The 14,956-nt window shown below is 38.8% G+C and overlaps 3 protein-coding genes across 3 annotated transcripts; all 3 read left to right on the top strand.

Annotated features, from left to right (window-relative positions):
- Positions 1-4,781: 4,781 nt before the first annotated feature.
- On the top strand, positions 4,782-6,956 carry LOC106082818 (neprilysin-4). Its single transcript, XM_013245555.2, has one exon. The coding sequence runs from the start codon at positions 4,842-4,844 to the stop codon at positions 6,882-6,884; it is 2,043 nt and encodes a 680-aa protein (XP_013101009.2). The 5' UTR covers positions 4,782-4,841; the 3' UTR covers positions 6,885-6,956.
- A 1,167-nt stretch (positions 6,957-8,123) lies between these two features.
- Positions 8,124-10,260, top strand: LOC106082831 (neprilysin-4). Its single transcript, XM_013245563.2, has one exon. It carries the CDS (start codon positions 8,167-8,169, stop codon positions 10,201-10,203), a length of 2,037 nt encoding a protein of 678 aa, XP_013101017.2. The 5' UTR covers positions 8,124-8,166; the 3' UTR covers positions 10,204-10,260.
- Positions 10,261-11,155: 895 nt separating this feature from the next.
- Positions 11,156-13,257, top strand: LOC106082840 (neprilysin-1-like). The gene has a single exon (XM_013245574.2). It carries the CDS (start codon positions 11,221-11,223, stop codon positions 13,255-13,257), a length of 2,037 nt encoding a protein of 678 aa, XP_013101028.2. The 5' UTR covers positions 11,156-11,220.
- Positions 13,258-14,956: the final 1,699 nt, after the last annotated feature.

Genomic DNA, 14,956 nt, shown 5'->3' on the forward strand with positions numbered 1-14,956 from the left:
CACACTGTTTCATATGCAAGCGTCTAACTTCATTTTCAAAAGATCAACTGATCACACAAACTGTTGTTGTTTCTGTCTCATATAAAAAACCTACACGTGTGTGTGCGTGTGTTTACCCATGCTTTTGTTAAATCAACCACGTTGCGTTCGTACGAATTTCGTACTACGAAAGCAGACGACAAGAAAAATACTTTGTCTGAAGTAAAATGTATCCAAAAACATGCATTGCAACGTGCACTCACTGAAATCTGAATCCGTCTATCTTTTTGCATTCACTCATCGCGTTGTCTTCGTGTCATGTTATCTGTTTAACTGAGTTCTCAATTGTGTCATACAATGTTGTATTGATGCAAATTTTGCCCATGAACATTCCACTAAGGAACAGGGGCAACTTCTCACATATTAATGAGTGCAAATCGATTCAAGTTTAAGCCTTTTTATAGCCAAGTCTGAACGGAGTACTGCAATGCGACACCTATTCGGGGAAAAGTTTTTACTGGCTTTTATGCATGCGATAGGACCTCACAAATATCGCCAACATTAGGAGGGGAAACCAACGCTGAACATTTTTTTCTGATAGTCTCGTCAGGATTTGAACGCAGGCATTAAGCTTCATATTAGGGCATGCTAGAACCCTGATCTACGACATCAAGTGTAGACCATAAAGATTACATGTAACATCAGGAGCGGTTCAGGGGTACATTCTGGGCCCAGACTTGGGGAACATCAGCTTTGGCGAGAACTGAAGGATAGAAATCCCTGACGAATCTTTCCGCGTAGGCTACTCAGACGGCATTGGGGCGGTCATACCGACAAGGAAACAGAAAAAGCCCAGCGCAATTTCATGCAGGTCATTACTGGCTGCACGAGCATGGACTGGAGTTGGCCACGATCAAGACCGAATTAGTACTGCTGACCAGACAGCGAATTCGTAAAGAAATCGACATGTGAGTTGATGACGCACAGTGAGATAAAGATAACTCTTTGAAATTTGAAATGGTTAGAGTTGATGTCTTATCGATATCATAGTGAAGGCCCTACGTGGTCCGGGCGCCTTTTGGCAGGGCCATTAAGTAGGTCACTTCGGCATTTCTAAAAGTTGTTGGGCTGCCAAATTTTAATTTTTGGTCCAATGTCCAAAATTCTTTTTTTTTTTGTTGGAAAGTGATTCATACAAAAAGTTTTAACAATTCTTCTTGAATTTTGCAGATAAAAGTGTTTTTAGAAATCCAAAAAAAATTCTGACCGTGTTTTTTCACAAAATACCCATTTTGGACAAATGTGACTTTGTTTCCCAAAAATGATTTGCTCATGATCTCGATAACACGTCAGCTCTAACTATTTAACATTTCAAAAAGTTATCACTATCCGTTCGCAAATGCCATATTTTGACTATTTTGACATATTTGTGATTGTGCGACGTAATCATACGATCATGGTGATAAATTACCTAGGAATACGACTAGATTTCAAAATGACTTTCGGTCATCAGATTAAATTCTGTGCTCAAAAGGAGCAGACTCGCCTAATAAAGAGGAACCTTTTAATGAAAGCAAGTAACAGCATTCTCTTAAAAATCTCATAAATCTGGACATATGGTCCGCACGTCAGGCACAGAGCTCAATAGTTGATCAATGTCCAGCGCCGCACTAAGAGTGGCATCCGCATACCGAACCATCTCAGCTGCTGTGGTGCAAGTAATAGCAAGAATGGCAACAAGACCTGCAAGCTGAAGAGAATAAACAACGTCGGCTAACGTTTCCAAAACTACAAGCAACCGTAAAGTTGCAGACTTGATGGGAAAACGAAAAACGTGGAAGATGGACCGCAAAGCCAATCGTAGACATAAAAAATTCATGTGTGTAAATACCAATTTGAAAGCCACCTAGAAGTATTGCTATAGCGGTACCAAGGTGAAATTGGATTTCAGTATTGATAAGGTAGGTTTTTAGTCGGTACGGCGGAACAGTAAGTCCGACATACACTTGTGAGGAATTTTGTGCAAGCAGAAATGCATTTTCCCATTTTAACCCAGAAATAAAATCAAAACTTCATGTGAGTCAGGGTTAGTTTAGGTTAAGTGGCAGTAAAAATTCTGACTCACACCTGATAATATTCCTCTATACTATAATAGCGGCAGACCAAAGCCTCTGTTGTCAAGACCTCTTCACTGATATTTCAAGCTAACCACCAACCCAACTACCTATGGGCTCTCTTAAGGGTAAAAATCCCACAATATCTCCTATATTGAAAAAAATATTTTATTAGCATCACTGGATTTTAACTTTAGCATTTACTCATTCCTCTCTTTTTAAAAGTCGCTCTTTTTCTACACTCTCTTTCTCTTAATCACGCTCTTTTGTATTTCATACGTTTCAAAACTGCTGATTTATGTTTAAGGTAATCATATTCAAATGAAATCGAAATTATGACGTTGTGTCTTATGGTTCAACAACATCATTAAGAGATAGAAGCCAATGATAATCTTTGACAGAAATATTGATAAGACCATTCTTGCCATACAGTGACAGCCAAAACAGTTAAAAAATTGTTAAGTTCGACCGCATCGAATCTTTTATACCCTGTAAGATACCATGGACCGCATTTGTGAAGTCCTTTGTAAGGGTACTCTATATAGACAGGAACTTAAAAAGGAGAATGGTTCCAGCAATAAATTTTCAAGGATTTGTTTATACACTCAGAGAAATTTGTTAGTAAAAACAGCAAAAATGTTTGCTGTAACAGCAGAGTCTGCTAAAAATGGCACAGCAGTAATTTAATTTTTTATTTTAATATATAGCAAATGCCTCAAATGTTGTTTAGAAGTTCAAAAATTTTGTATGTATTCATTCAAAAGTTTAAAATTTTTAATTAAATATCAGCAGACACTGTTTGCTAATATCAGCAGACTAAATTAGGCTCAAAAAGTAAAATCGGGAGATCGGTTAATATTAACGCAATATTAGTTTATGGCCTGATACAGATCTTATTTGAAATGGAAGTTAGAAGTCACAATAGAGGTAATTTTGTAAAGTTTCAGCCAAACCAAATAATCATTTTTTATTTTTTTTTTGAAAACTTAATTTTTAATTTTTATTTTTTAATATTTTTTCTTTTTCAAATATTTGTAAATTTTTTTTAAACATTTTTTATACCCTCCACCATAGGATGGGGGTATACTAATTTCGTCATTCTGTTTGTAACTCCTTAAAATATTCGTATAAGATCCCACAAACTACATATATTCTTGATCGTCAAGACATTTTAAGTCGCTCTAGCCATGTCCGTCCGTCTGTCCGGTCCGTCCTTTTATAGCCACTGGAAATTTTGCACAAATACTTCTTATTAGTGTAGGTCGGTTGGGATTGTAAATGGGCTATGTCGGTCCATGTTTTGATATAGCTGTCATATAAACCGATCTGGGGTCTTGACTTCTTGAGCCTCTATAGGGCGCAATTCCTATCCGATTTGACTGAAATTTTGCATGAGGTGTTTTATTGTGACTTCCAACAACTGTGCTGAGTATGGTTAAAATCTGTCTATAACCTGAAATAGCTGTCATATAAACCGATCTGGGGACTTGACTTCTTGAGCGTCTAGAGGGCGCAATTCCTATCCGATTTGGCTAAAATTTTGCACGACGTGTTTTGTTATGACTTCCAACAACTGTGCTAAGTATGGTGTAAATCGGTTCATAACCTGATATAACTCCCATATAAACCGATCTTGAATCTTGACTTCTTCAGCCACTAGAGGGCGCAATTCTCATCCGATTTGGCTGAAATTTAGCATGGCGTGTTCTGTTATGACTTCCAACAACTATGCTGAGTATGGTTCAAATCGATTCATAACCTGATATAGCTGTCATATAAACCGATCTGGGATCTTGACTTCTTGAGCCTCTAGAGGTCGTAATTATTATACGATTTGGCTGAAATTTTGTACAACGGCTTTTTCCATCCATCGACCATCAACATACATGCCAAATATGGTCCGAATCTGTCTATAGCCTGATACAGCTCCCATATAAACCGAGCTCTCTATTTTACTTCTTGAGCCCCTTAAGGGAGCAATTGTTACTCAAATTGGATGAAAATGTTCACAATGACTTCTACTATGGTCTTCAATATTCAATTCAATTATGGTCCGATTCGCATCATAACTTGATATGGCTCCAATATTATAGCAATTCGTTTCTTTTGTCCTTTGTTTGCCCAAAAAGAGATATCGGGAAAAGAACTCGACAAATGTAATCTATGGTGGACCGAACTTGGTTTTTACTTATTTTAAAACATTTTTTTTATACACTTTTCTAAGCAGCCTTCGAAGTTTCAGTTTTTCCTTTGTTATTGAAAGTTGTCCCTTGATTAAAGAATTTTCTAATGTGTCCCTATTGTAGTACCGAGGCAAAAGTTTTCCATGCCAACTTTGAGCTAGAAATAGATTTACATTACCAATAACAAAAGTATTTTTATTCTAAATTATCAAACAATACATAGGACAACAAGAACTTTTTTCGCCCTTAAAATATTGGCAAACATTTTTGAAATGTTGAAGCAAACAGTTGACAGCTGTTAGTGTTGCCCAGTGTAGTATTAAAAGCCGCAATATTGGGTATTCTCTGAAAATGATAACCTTGTGACACTGACCATTATTTTTTCCAACAGACAAGGTCTTCAAGACCAGGGGCTTTGGCAAATTTTTAGTAAAAGTGAATTTGTATGGCGAGCGATACTTATCAGCAGCTTGGGATCTGTATAGCGCCACATAATGAATTTAGTTTTGAAATAAATCTCTTAAAAGAAAGTTAGGCGTTTTGGTGTATTTAGCATTGCAGGAACATGTTGAAGAAAATTTTTGCATGCTATGCATGGGTTTTAATGGGTTTACTGCCCACCATTGGGGCCACACCCATTTCCATAGCTGAACTAAATGCCCAGCATTCACAATCGATTGTACGCCAAACTAAGGCCACAGAAATGCTGAAATATTTCAATGATTCCGTAGATCCCTGTGAGGATTTCTTTGAGTTTACTTGTGGCAACTTTGGAAAATACCATCCCACCAATACAACGGTAAACACCTTTGAAATTCTGGAGAAGGCCATGTTTAATAAAATCAAAAAGGAAATGGAAGCCGACGACTCCAATGACACCGACATTGACAGGAACATGAAGAACTTCTACAGATCCTGCATTAGTGCCCCTGGTCTGAGGGATTCCTATAAGGATAAACTTCAAGCAGTGGTTACAGAATTCGGCCAAATGCCAGTTTTGGCGGGTGAAAACTGGCAGGAGAGTGATTTTAATTGGAGCAGCACCGTTGCAAAAATAATCTATAAGAGTGGGCTGCACATTTTCTTTGAAATTGCCGTCAATAGTGATCTGAACGATAACTCCATCAATCGTGTGGCTTTCGCACAACCCAGCTTTGCCTTGAGAGACATCTCCTTGTATGTGGACGAGTCCCTGCCCATGGCCAGGGAGAAACGTAAAAAGACCATTGCAAAAGACTTGCACAACTTTTTGGGTGTTGAGCAAGAGTTGGCTGCCACAACGGCTCAGGAGATTTTAGATTTCGAGATAACCTTGGCCCGCGGCATGATTGATCTCAAACTGGATTTGAGCCTTAGTGAACTGTATAGCCTGGTGGATATAGAAACAGTGCAGGAAAAATATTTACCCGTTTGGGATACCAAGAAATTGATCAATGAGGCCATGGGCTTCACACCCGACATGTTGATTGTCCAACCCAGCTACTTGGACCATACTTTCGAGGTGATGAAAAACGCCTCCCCCAAAGCAGTGGCCAATTATTTGTACTATGAATATCTAACCAACTTCATGTATGAGATTCAAAACTCCCCGGAGAAAGAGGAGAAAAATTGCATTAAGAAAACCAAGAACATCTTCTATCAGCCTTTGGTAAATCTCATCTATCGCAAGTATTTCAATGAGGAAATGAAGGAGGGGGTAAACTTTATGTGGCACGAGTTGAAGACCGCCTTTGAGAATTCCCTGAAGACCGACAAACTCAGTTGGATGAGTGCTGCAGTGAGAGAGTATGCCAGTGAAAAGTTAAAGGCCATGAATTTGGAAATACTCACCTATGAGCATAAGAATTTCTCTGAAGAATTCCAGGACATGGAAATCAACAATTTTGACTATGTGCAGAATGTGAAGGCCATTTTGGAGTATGAGGGAAAGAAGGCACGAGCGAAATTCGACAAATCTCCGGAGCCCATGATAGCCACCGGTTTTTCACCTTTCAATGTGATCATCGAAAATGCCGTTAAAATACCCATAGATTTTCTGCAACCCTTCTATGCTTGGTCCAGTTCCTATCCCTATGCCTATAATTTTGGAACTCTAGGTTTTGCTGTGGCTCATGAAATTCTTCATGGCTTTGATGATATAGGTCGATCATGTGACATCAAAGGCAACATACAAGACTGGTGGGATGCGGAATCGGAAAAAGAATTCCGTGAACATGCCAGATGCTTTGTTGACCAATACAAATCGTACAGCTATGGGGGTCGACTGTTGCCCGAAATGACCGCCCAGGGAGAAAATATTGCCGACAATGGTGGGGTACGTTTGGCCTATGAGGCCTATCTAAGTTGGAGTGAAAAACATGAGGATGCCGAGGAGTCTTTTCCTGGCTTGGATTACAACAATCACCAATTGTTCTTCATCAGTTATGGTCAATTGTGGTGTGCTGCAACTCATCCTGATTTTATGCTACAACAAGCGGCCAGTGATATTCATGTACCAGAGAAATTTCGTGTCATAGGTCCCTTGTCAAATTTTGAAGAATTCGCCAAGGAGTTTAAGTGTGCTGTGGGTAGTGTTATGAATCCCGAAAAGAAATGTGGAATTTATTAATTTTAGGCTGAAAAAGGACGATTTACCTCTAAGAAAAAAAAATTAAATGCTACAATATTTGTGTTTGATTTATTTTCTAAGCTGTGTTTTATTATATTCTCTATAACATAGGAGAAGGGGGGGAATGTGTGTATTGTTTATTTGTTTTTAACACCTCAAATATTTGTTCTAAAAGGTTACACAGTGAAAAAAATTTGATATGCATGATAATCTGAATCCGAGTATGCTCTCGTTTGCCTGTCTGGAGTAGGGTATACTTAAAGTGACCATATGTCCCGTTTTTAGCCGGATTATCCATCTCTTTTTGGGCGTTTATACCGCCTTTAGAAATGAAAATTTGCTCATGAAAATTCCATTGAGGAGCAGCGGCAAACTTCTCACATATCAATGAGGGCTGTCTGATTCGATAAGTGCTGTCCGATTTAGCTCAATGATAAGGGGCCTTCTTTTTTTAGGCGAGTCCGAAAGGCGTGCCGCAGTGCGATATCTCGTTGGGGAGAAGTTTTTACATGGCAAAGTTATTCACAAATGTAGCCAGCATTAGGAGGAGATAACCACCGTTGAAACCGAACAAGGATAATCGAGAGACCGGTTTATATGGGAGCTACACCAGGTTGTAGACCGATTTGGACCGTACTTGACACACATCTATTCCTTGCCGGGTATGATTACCCGAGTTCATTCGGGTTTTTGCCCGTAAGAAAAATAAAACGTCATGGGAATTTGTCAAACACCATCCATAAGTTACGGGGCGGCTATATTTTACTCTTTTTTTTTCATCGACTTTAATTAGGATTTTTCAAAACACATTTTTGGACCATTTTTGTAAGAGAGGCATAAACAACAGGAAAACATCTATTTGAATAATACACAGGACAACAGAAAATTATTTTGTCCTTAAGAGATGAATAAAAACTTTTGATATCATCATTGATTGGTTTCATAAGAATGGTTTTTAGGCTAAGACTGATAAAATTTAAACCCTATATGCAAACTTAGGCTTAAAAACGCCAGACAAAAGTTAATATGTTGTCAGGTGTAATGTGAGAAAAACAATTTATCAGTGCTGGAAAAATCGTAACCCTGTGACTCTTTCAATTAATTCTTCACACAAACATGACCTTAAAGGGCATTACGTTGTCAATTTAATATTGTATTGCGAATGAACATTGGCAGCAGCTGGGGCTGTATAGCACCTCAAAACAAGGCACACATTTAGTATTGAAATGAATCTCTTAAAAGAAAGTTAAGCAACTGTTTTATTTAACAAAAACAAAACAAAATGTCTCAAAACGTCTTCATATTCTATGCTTGCGTCGCACTTCTACGGGCTATCCATAGCCAGGGCTTGCCCATTGCTGTAGCTGAATTGAATGCCCAACATACGCCAAGTGTCATACGCCAGACCAAAGCCACAGAAATGCTGAAATATTTCAACGATTCCATTGATCCTTGTGAAGATTTCTTCGAATTCACTTGCGGTAATTTTGCAAAATATCATCCCACCAATACAACACTCAACACTTTTGAAATACTGGAAGATGCCATGTTCGATAAAATCAAAAACGAAATGCATGTTGAGGATTCTGATGACACCGACGTGGATAAGAATATCAAAAGTTTCTATAGATCCTGCATACTTGCTTGGGATTGGGTGGGGAGTTATAAGCAAAAATTCCAAGATTTGATCGAAGAATTTGGACAAATGCCAGTTTTGGAGGGTGAGAACTGGCGGGAGAGTGATTTCGATTGGAGCAGCGCAGTTGCCAAAATTATCTATAAGACTGGACTACAAATTTTCTTTAAAATCGGCGCTACTGGCGACTTGAACGATAACTCGATTAGCCGTGTGGCTTTTGTCCAACCGCCCTTTGCCTTCAAGGACATCTCTTTGTATGTGGATGAGTCCCTATCCATAGCAAAGCAGATTCGTCTACAGTCAATTGCTAGAGAATTGGGAGTATTTATGGATGCTCGAAGGGGATTGAATACAAAAACTGCCCATGAAATTTTAGATTTCGAAACATCATTGGCCCGCGGTATGTTTGATAATAAACTGAATGTCAATCTAAGCGAAATCTATAGGCTGGTACCCATTGATACGGTTCAGGACAAATATTCACCTGTCTGGGATACCAAAAAATTGGTAACTGAAGCCTTGGGCTTCACACCCGACTTATTGCTTATTCAACCCGGCTATCTGGATAACACTTTCGAAGTGATGCAAAAAGCCTCCCCCAAAACAGTGGCCAATTTTTTATTCTATCAATACCTAGCCAACTTCATGGATGACATTTACGACCAGCAGCAGGAAAAAAATTGCATCATAAGTACTAGAAATGTCTTTCATCAGCCTTTGGTAAATCTCATCTATCGCAAGTATTTCAATGAGCACATAAAAGAGGGTGGGAATATTTTGTGGCACGAGTTGAAAACAGCCTTTGAGAATACATTGAAATCCGACAGACTAACATGGATGAGTGCAGAAACCCGAGAATATGCGATTCAAAAGCTGAAGGCCATAAATTTGGAATTAGTCACCTATGAGCATAATAATTTTTCCCAAGAATTCGGGGGCATGGATATTAACGACTTTGACTATATCCACAATATGAAGTCAATATTAAAGCGTCAAGGTGAATTGGCCCGGGCAAAATTCGACAAGTCGCCGCCGCCCATAATGCCCGGTGGGGTTTCACCCATCAATGTGATTATAGAAAATGTCATTAAAGTTCCCATTGGTATACTGCAACCCAACTACATTTGGTCCAGTTCTTACCCTTATGCCTATAATTTTGGAACTCTGGGCTTCGTTGTGGCTCATGAAATTTTTCATGGCTTCTTTGGTGTAGGTCGGTTGTGTGACATCAAAGGCAACCTTCTAAATTGGTGGGATACGGAATCGGAAACACATTTCCGTCAACATGCCAGATGCTTTGTTGACCAATACAAGTCTTATAGCTATGGGGGTCGGCCGTTGCCCGAATTGGCCAATCAAGATGAAAATATTGCCGATAATGGGGGATTGCATTTGGCCTATGAGGCCTATCTAAGTTGGTGTGAAAAGCATCAGGATGCCGAGGAATCTTTTCCTGGTTTGGAATACAACAATCGTCAGTTGTTCTTTATAAGCTTTGGTCAATTGATGTGTGCCACATCGCTTCCTGATATAAGGGCAGAACTAGCGGCCAGTGATGTTCATGTTCCAGAGAAATTTCGTGTTATAGGCCCTTTGTCAAATTTTGACGAATTCGCCAAAGAGTTTGAGTGTTCGATAGGTAGTGCGATGCATCCTGCGAAGAAATGTGGAATTTATTGATTTAAGACAACATAAGCACGAAAGTAAAAGGATATATATGTTTGATTCATTTTCAAAGCTGTGTTTTATTATATCCTCTACAACTTAAGAGAAGGGGTGTCGTAAGTTTGTTTTGTTTGTAACACCTTTCAAGATTTGATTGAAAAAGTCATGTTGTTCTTAATCCGCGTCCGGATGGGGGTATACTAATTTCATTGTGCAATATGCAACATTTCGCAAGTTTTTTTTTAAGATTGTATCATGTTAATATATTCTATATTGAGCCCATGTTTCCGTCCGGGTGGGGGTATACCAATTTCATCATGCCATTCGCAACATATCGTAAGAGTGATCTTACATTCTATTGAACAAATATTCTTGATTGTCATGATATAGTGAGTCCTTTGGTACGACAGTTTGTCTATTCATCCGTCTATATATCGAACCCACTTAAGGGGTACATTTAAGATTAAGGCTATCCGCTCAAAAGTAATGCCACAAGTGCTTGTTGATGGTATAGGTCGGTTAGGATTATAAATTAGCTAAATCGGTCCATATTTATATACCTGCCATATGATTTCCTGAGCATCTGAAAAGGATAATAACCCTTTGAATAGTACACTGTTCAACAGAAAATTTTCTAGCCCTTAAGAGATGTATACGAACTTTTGATATCATCATTGATTGGTTTCATAAAAATGGTTTTTAGGCTAAGACTGATAACATTTAACCCATATATGCAAATTTAGGCTTGAAATTCCCAGAGCATAGTTAATGTTGTCAGGTGTAATGTGAGATAAATAATTTATAAGTGCTTTCAAAATCCTGACCTTGTGACTATTTCAATTAATTCTTCACACAAACATGACCTTTAAGGGCAGAAATTGCCAATTAAATAATAAAATCAAAATTTCATTGCAAGTTAACATTGGCGGTAGCTGGGGCTGTATAGCTCTCCAAAATAGAGCACACATTTAGTATTGAAATGAATCTCTGGAAGGAAAGTTAAGCAACTATTTTATTTAACAAAAAAGCAAAATGTCCCATAACATCTTGATATTCTATGCTTTAGTTGCACTTTTGCTGGTTAAACAGAATCAGGGCTCGGAAATTTCTGTAGCTGAATTGAATGCCCAACATACCCCAAGTGTCATACGCCAAACCAAAGCCACAGAAATGCTGAAATATTTCAACACTTCCATTGATCCTTGTGAAGATTTCTTCGAATTCACTTGCGGTAATTTTGCCAAACATCATCCCACCAATACAACACTTAACACTTTTGTAATACTGGAAAATGCCATGTTTGACAAAATCAAAAACGAAATGCATGTTGAGGATTCTGATGACACCGACGTGGATAAGAAGATTAAAAATTTCTACAGATCCTGCATAATTGCCTGGGATTGGATGGGGAGTTATAAGCATAAATTTCAAAATTTGATTAAAGAATTTGGACAAATGCCAGTTTTGGAGGGTGAGAACTGGCGGGAGAGTGATTTCGATTGGAGCAGCACAGTGTCCAGAATTATATATAAGACTGGAGTACAAATTTTCTTTGAAATTGGCGCTATTAGCGACTTGCAAGATAACTCGATTAACCGTGTGGCTTTTGCCCAACCGCCATTTGACTTGAAGGACATCTCTTTGTATATGGATGAGTCCTTATCCATAGCAAAACAAATTCGTCGACAGACAATCGCAAGAGATTTGCGCCAATATTTAGGTGTTCGAAGGGGGTTGAATGCCAAAACTGCCCATGAAATTTTAGATTTCGAAACCTCATTGTCCCGCGGTATGATTGATTATAAACTGAATGTCAATCTAAGCGAAATCTTTAGGCTGGTACCCATTGAAACTGTTCAGGAGAAATATTTACCTGTCTGGGATACCAAAAAATTGGTAACTGCAGCCTTGGGCTTCACACCCGACTTCTTGCTTATTCAACCCGGCTATCTGGACAACACTTTCGAAGTGATGAAAACTGCCTCCCTCAAAACAGTGGCCAATTTTTTATTCTACCAATACCTAACCAACTTCATGAATGACATTTACGACCAGCAGCAGGAAATAAATTGCATTAAAAATACCAGGAATGTCTTCTTTCAGCCTTTGGTAAATCTCATCTATCGCAAGTATTTCAAGGAGGATATAATAGAGGGTTTGGATTTTTTGTGGCACGAATTGAAAACTGCCTTTGAGAATACATTGAAATCCGACAGACTAACATGGATGAGTGCAGAAACGCGACAATATGCTAGTCAAAAGCTGAAGGCCATAAATTTGGAATTAGTCACCTATGAGCATAACAATTTTGCCCAAGAACTTGAGAGTGTGGACATCAACCACTATGATTATATCTACAATATGAAGTCAATATTAAAGCGTCAAGGTGAATTGGCCCGGGCAAAATTCAACAAGCCGCCGCCGCCCATAATGCCCGACGGGTTTTCACCCATCAATGTGATTACAGAAAATGTCGTCAAAGTTCCCATTGGTATACTGCAACCCTACTACACTTGGTCCAGTTCCTACCCTTATGCCTATAATTTTGGAACTCTGGGCTTCGTTGTGGCTCATGAAATTCTTCATGGCTTTGATAATTCAGGACGGACGTGTGACACTAATGGCAACCTTCTAAATTGGTGGGATGCGGAATCTGAAATTAAATTCCACCAACATGCCAGATGCTTTGTTGACCAATACAAGTCTTATAGCTATGGGGGTCGGCTGTTGCCCGAGTTGGCCAATCAAGATGAGAATATTGCCGATAATGGGGGATTGCATTTGGCCTATGAGGCCTATCTAAGTTGGTATGAAAAGCATCAGGATGCTGAGGAATCTTTTCCTGGTTTGGAATACAACAATCGTCAGTTGTTCTTTATTAGCTTTGGTCAATTGATGTGTGCCACATCACGTTCGGACTTAATGGCAGAACTAGCGGCTAGTGATGTTCATGTTCCAGAGAAATTTCGTGTTATCGGCCCTTTATCAAATTTTGGCGAGTTTGCCAAGGAGTTTGAGTGTGCGGTGGGTAGTGTTATGAATCCCGAAAGTAAATGTGTAATCTATTAATTTAAGCCAAAAGATAGGGCAATTTACATTTTTCCAAAATAAAAAGATTTTCATTGAAATTTTTATTTTTCGAGTTTACTTTTTAGTTTTTAGAGCGTACATTGAGCAGATTACTGGCTTAGGTGTATGTTATTGGTGGCATGGGGCGGATTAATATCTGCTCCCTCTTTTCAACCTAACATAACCTTATCTAAGGTCAGTTGGTTGTTATGAGAGAAATCTTTGTACAAAATGTTTGCCCACTCGGATGAAAATTGCGCCCCCTATAGGCGCTATTCATTCATATTCGAATGATAAACCTGCAACCCCATCCTCATACAGGGTGTACTGGACACAATTGACAAACTTTTGAGTGAAGTAAACTAAATAATCTGAGTTGTCGATTTTTGAGTGAAGATCAGCCGAAAGCATTGCAAGAGCTACCAATGCATCAAGAAAAAGTCACAGTTTGGTGCGGTTTATGGGGTGGTGGCATTATTGGACCGTACCTTTTCAAAGATGATGCGAATCGTAACGTAGCTGCGACGTTCGACGTTCTGAGTCGATCTAACTATGTCCGTCTGTCGAAATCACGATGGCGGCCGAACGCGTAAAGCTAGCCGCTTGAAATATAGCACAGATGCTTTGTGTTGATGAAGGTCGTTGAGGATTGCAAATGGGCAATATCGGTTCCGATTTAGATATAGTTCCCATATAAACCGAACTCCCGATTTGATTTCTTGACTCCTTACAAGGCGCAATTCTTATCCGATTTGGCTGAAATTTTGCACGTAATGTTCTGTTTTGACTTCCAACAATTGTGCATAGTAGAGTCAAAATCGGTCTATATCCTGGTATAGCTCCCATATAAATCGATCTCTCGATTTGACTTCTTGAGTCCTTACAAGCCTCAATTTTTGTCCAATTTGGTTGTAATTTTGCATGTGGTGTTCCATTATGACTTCCAATAACTGTGCCTATTACGTTCAGAATCGGTCTATAACCTGATATAGATCCCATATAAACCGATCTCCCGATTTGACTTCTTGAGTCCAAGCTGCAATTTTTGTTCGATTTGGCTCAAATTTTGCATGCGGTGTTCTATTACGACTTCCAACGACCTGATATAAAGGGTGATTTTTTTGAGGTTAGGATTTTCATGCATTAGTATTTGACAGATCACGTGGGATTTCAGACATGGTGTCAAAGAGAAAGATGCTCAGTATGCTTTGACATTTCATCATGAATAGACTTACTAACGAGCAACGCTTGCAAATCATTGAATTTTATTACCAAAATCAGTGTTCGGTTCGAAATGTGTTCAAATTTTGACAAAATTTGTTCAGCGATGAGGCTCATTTCTGGTTGAATGGCTACGTAAATAAGCAAAATTGCCGCATTTGGAGTGAAGAGCAATCAGAAGCCATTCAAGAACTGCCCATGCATCCCGAAAAATGCACTGTTTGGTGTGGTTTGTACGCTGGTGGAATCATTGGACCGTATTTTTTCAAAGATGCTGTTGGACGCAACGTTACGGTGAATGAACACATTTCGAACCGAACACTGATTTTGGTAATAAAATTCAATGATTTGCAAGCGTTGCTCGTTAGTAAGTCTATTCATGATGAAATGTCAAAGCATACTGAGCATCTTTCTCTTTGACACCATGTCTGAAATCCCACGTGATCTGTCAAATACTAATGCATGAAAATCCTAACCT

The sequence above is a fragment of the Stomoxys calcitrans genome, chromosome 4 (assembly GCF_963082655.1).
Source record: "Stomoxys calcitrans chromosome 4, idStoCalc2.1, whole genome shotgun sequence".
Lineage (NCBI taxonomy): Eukaryota > Metazoa > Arthropoda > Insecta > Diptera > Muscidae > Stomoxys > Stomoxys calcitrans.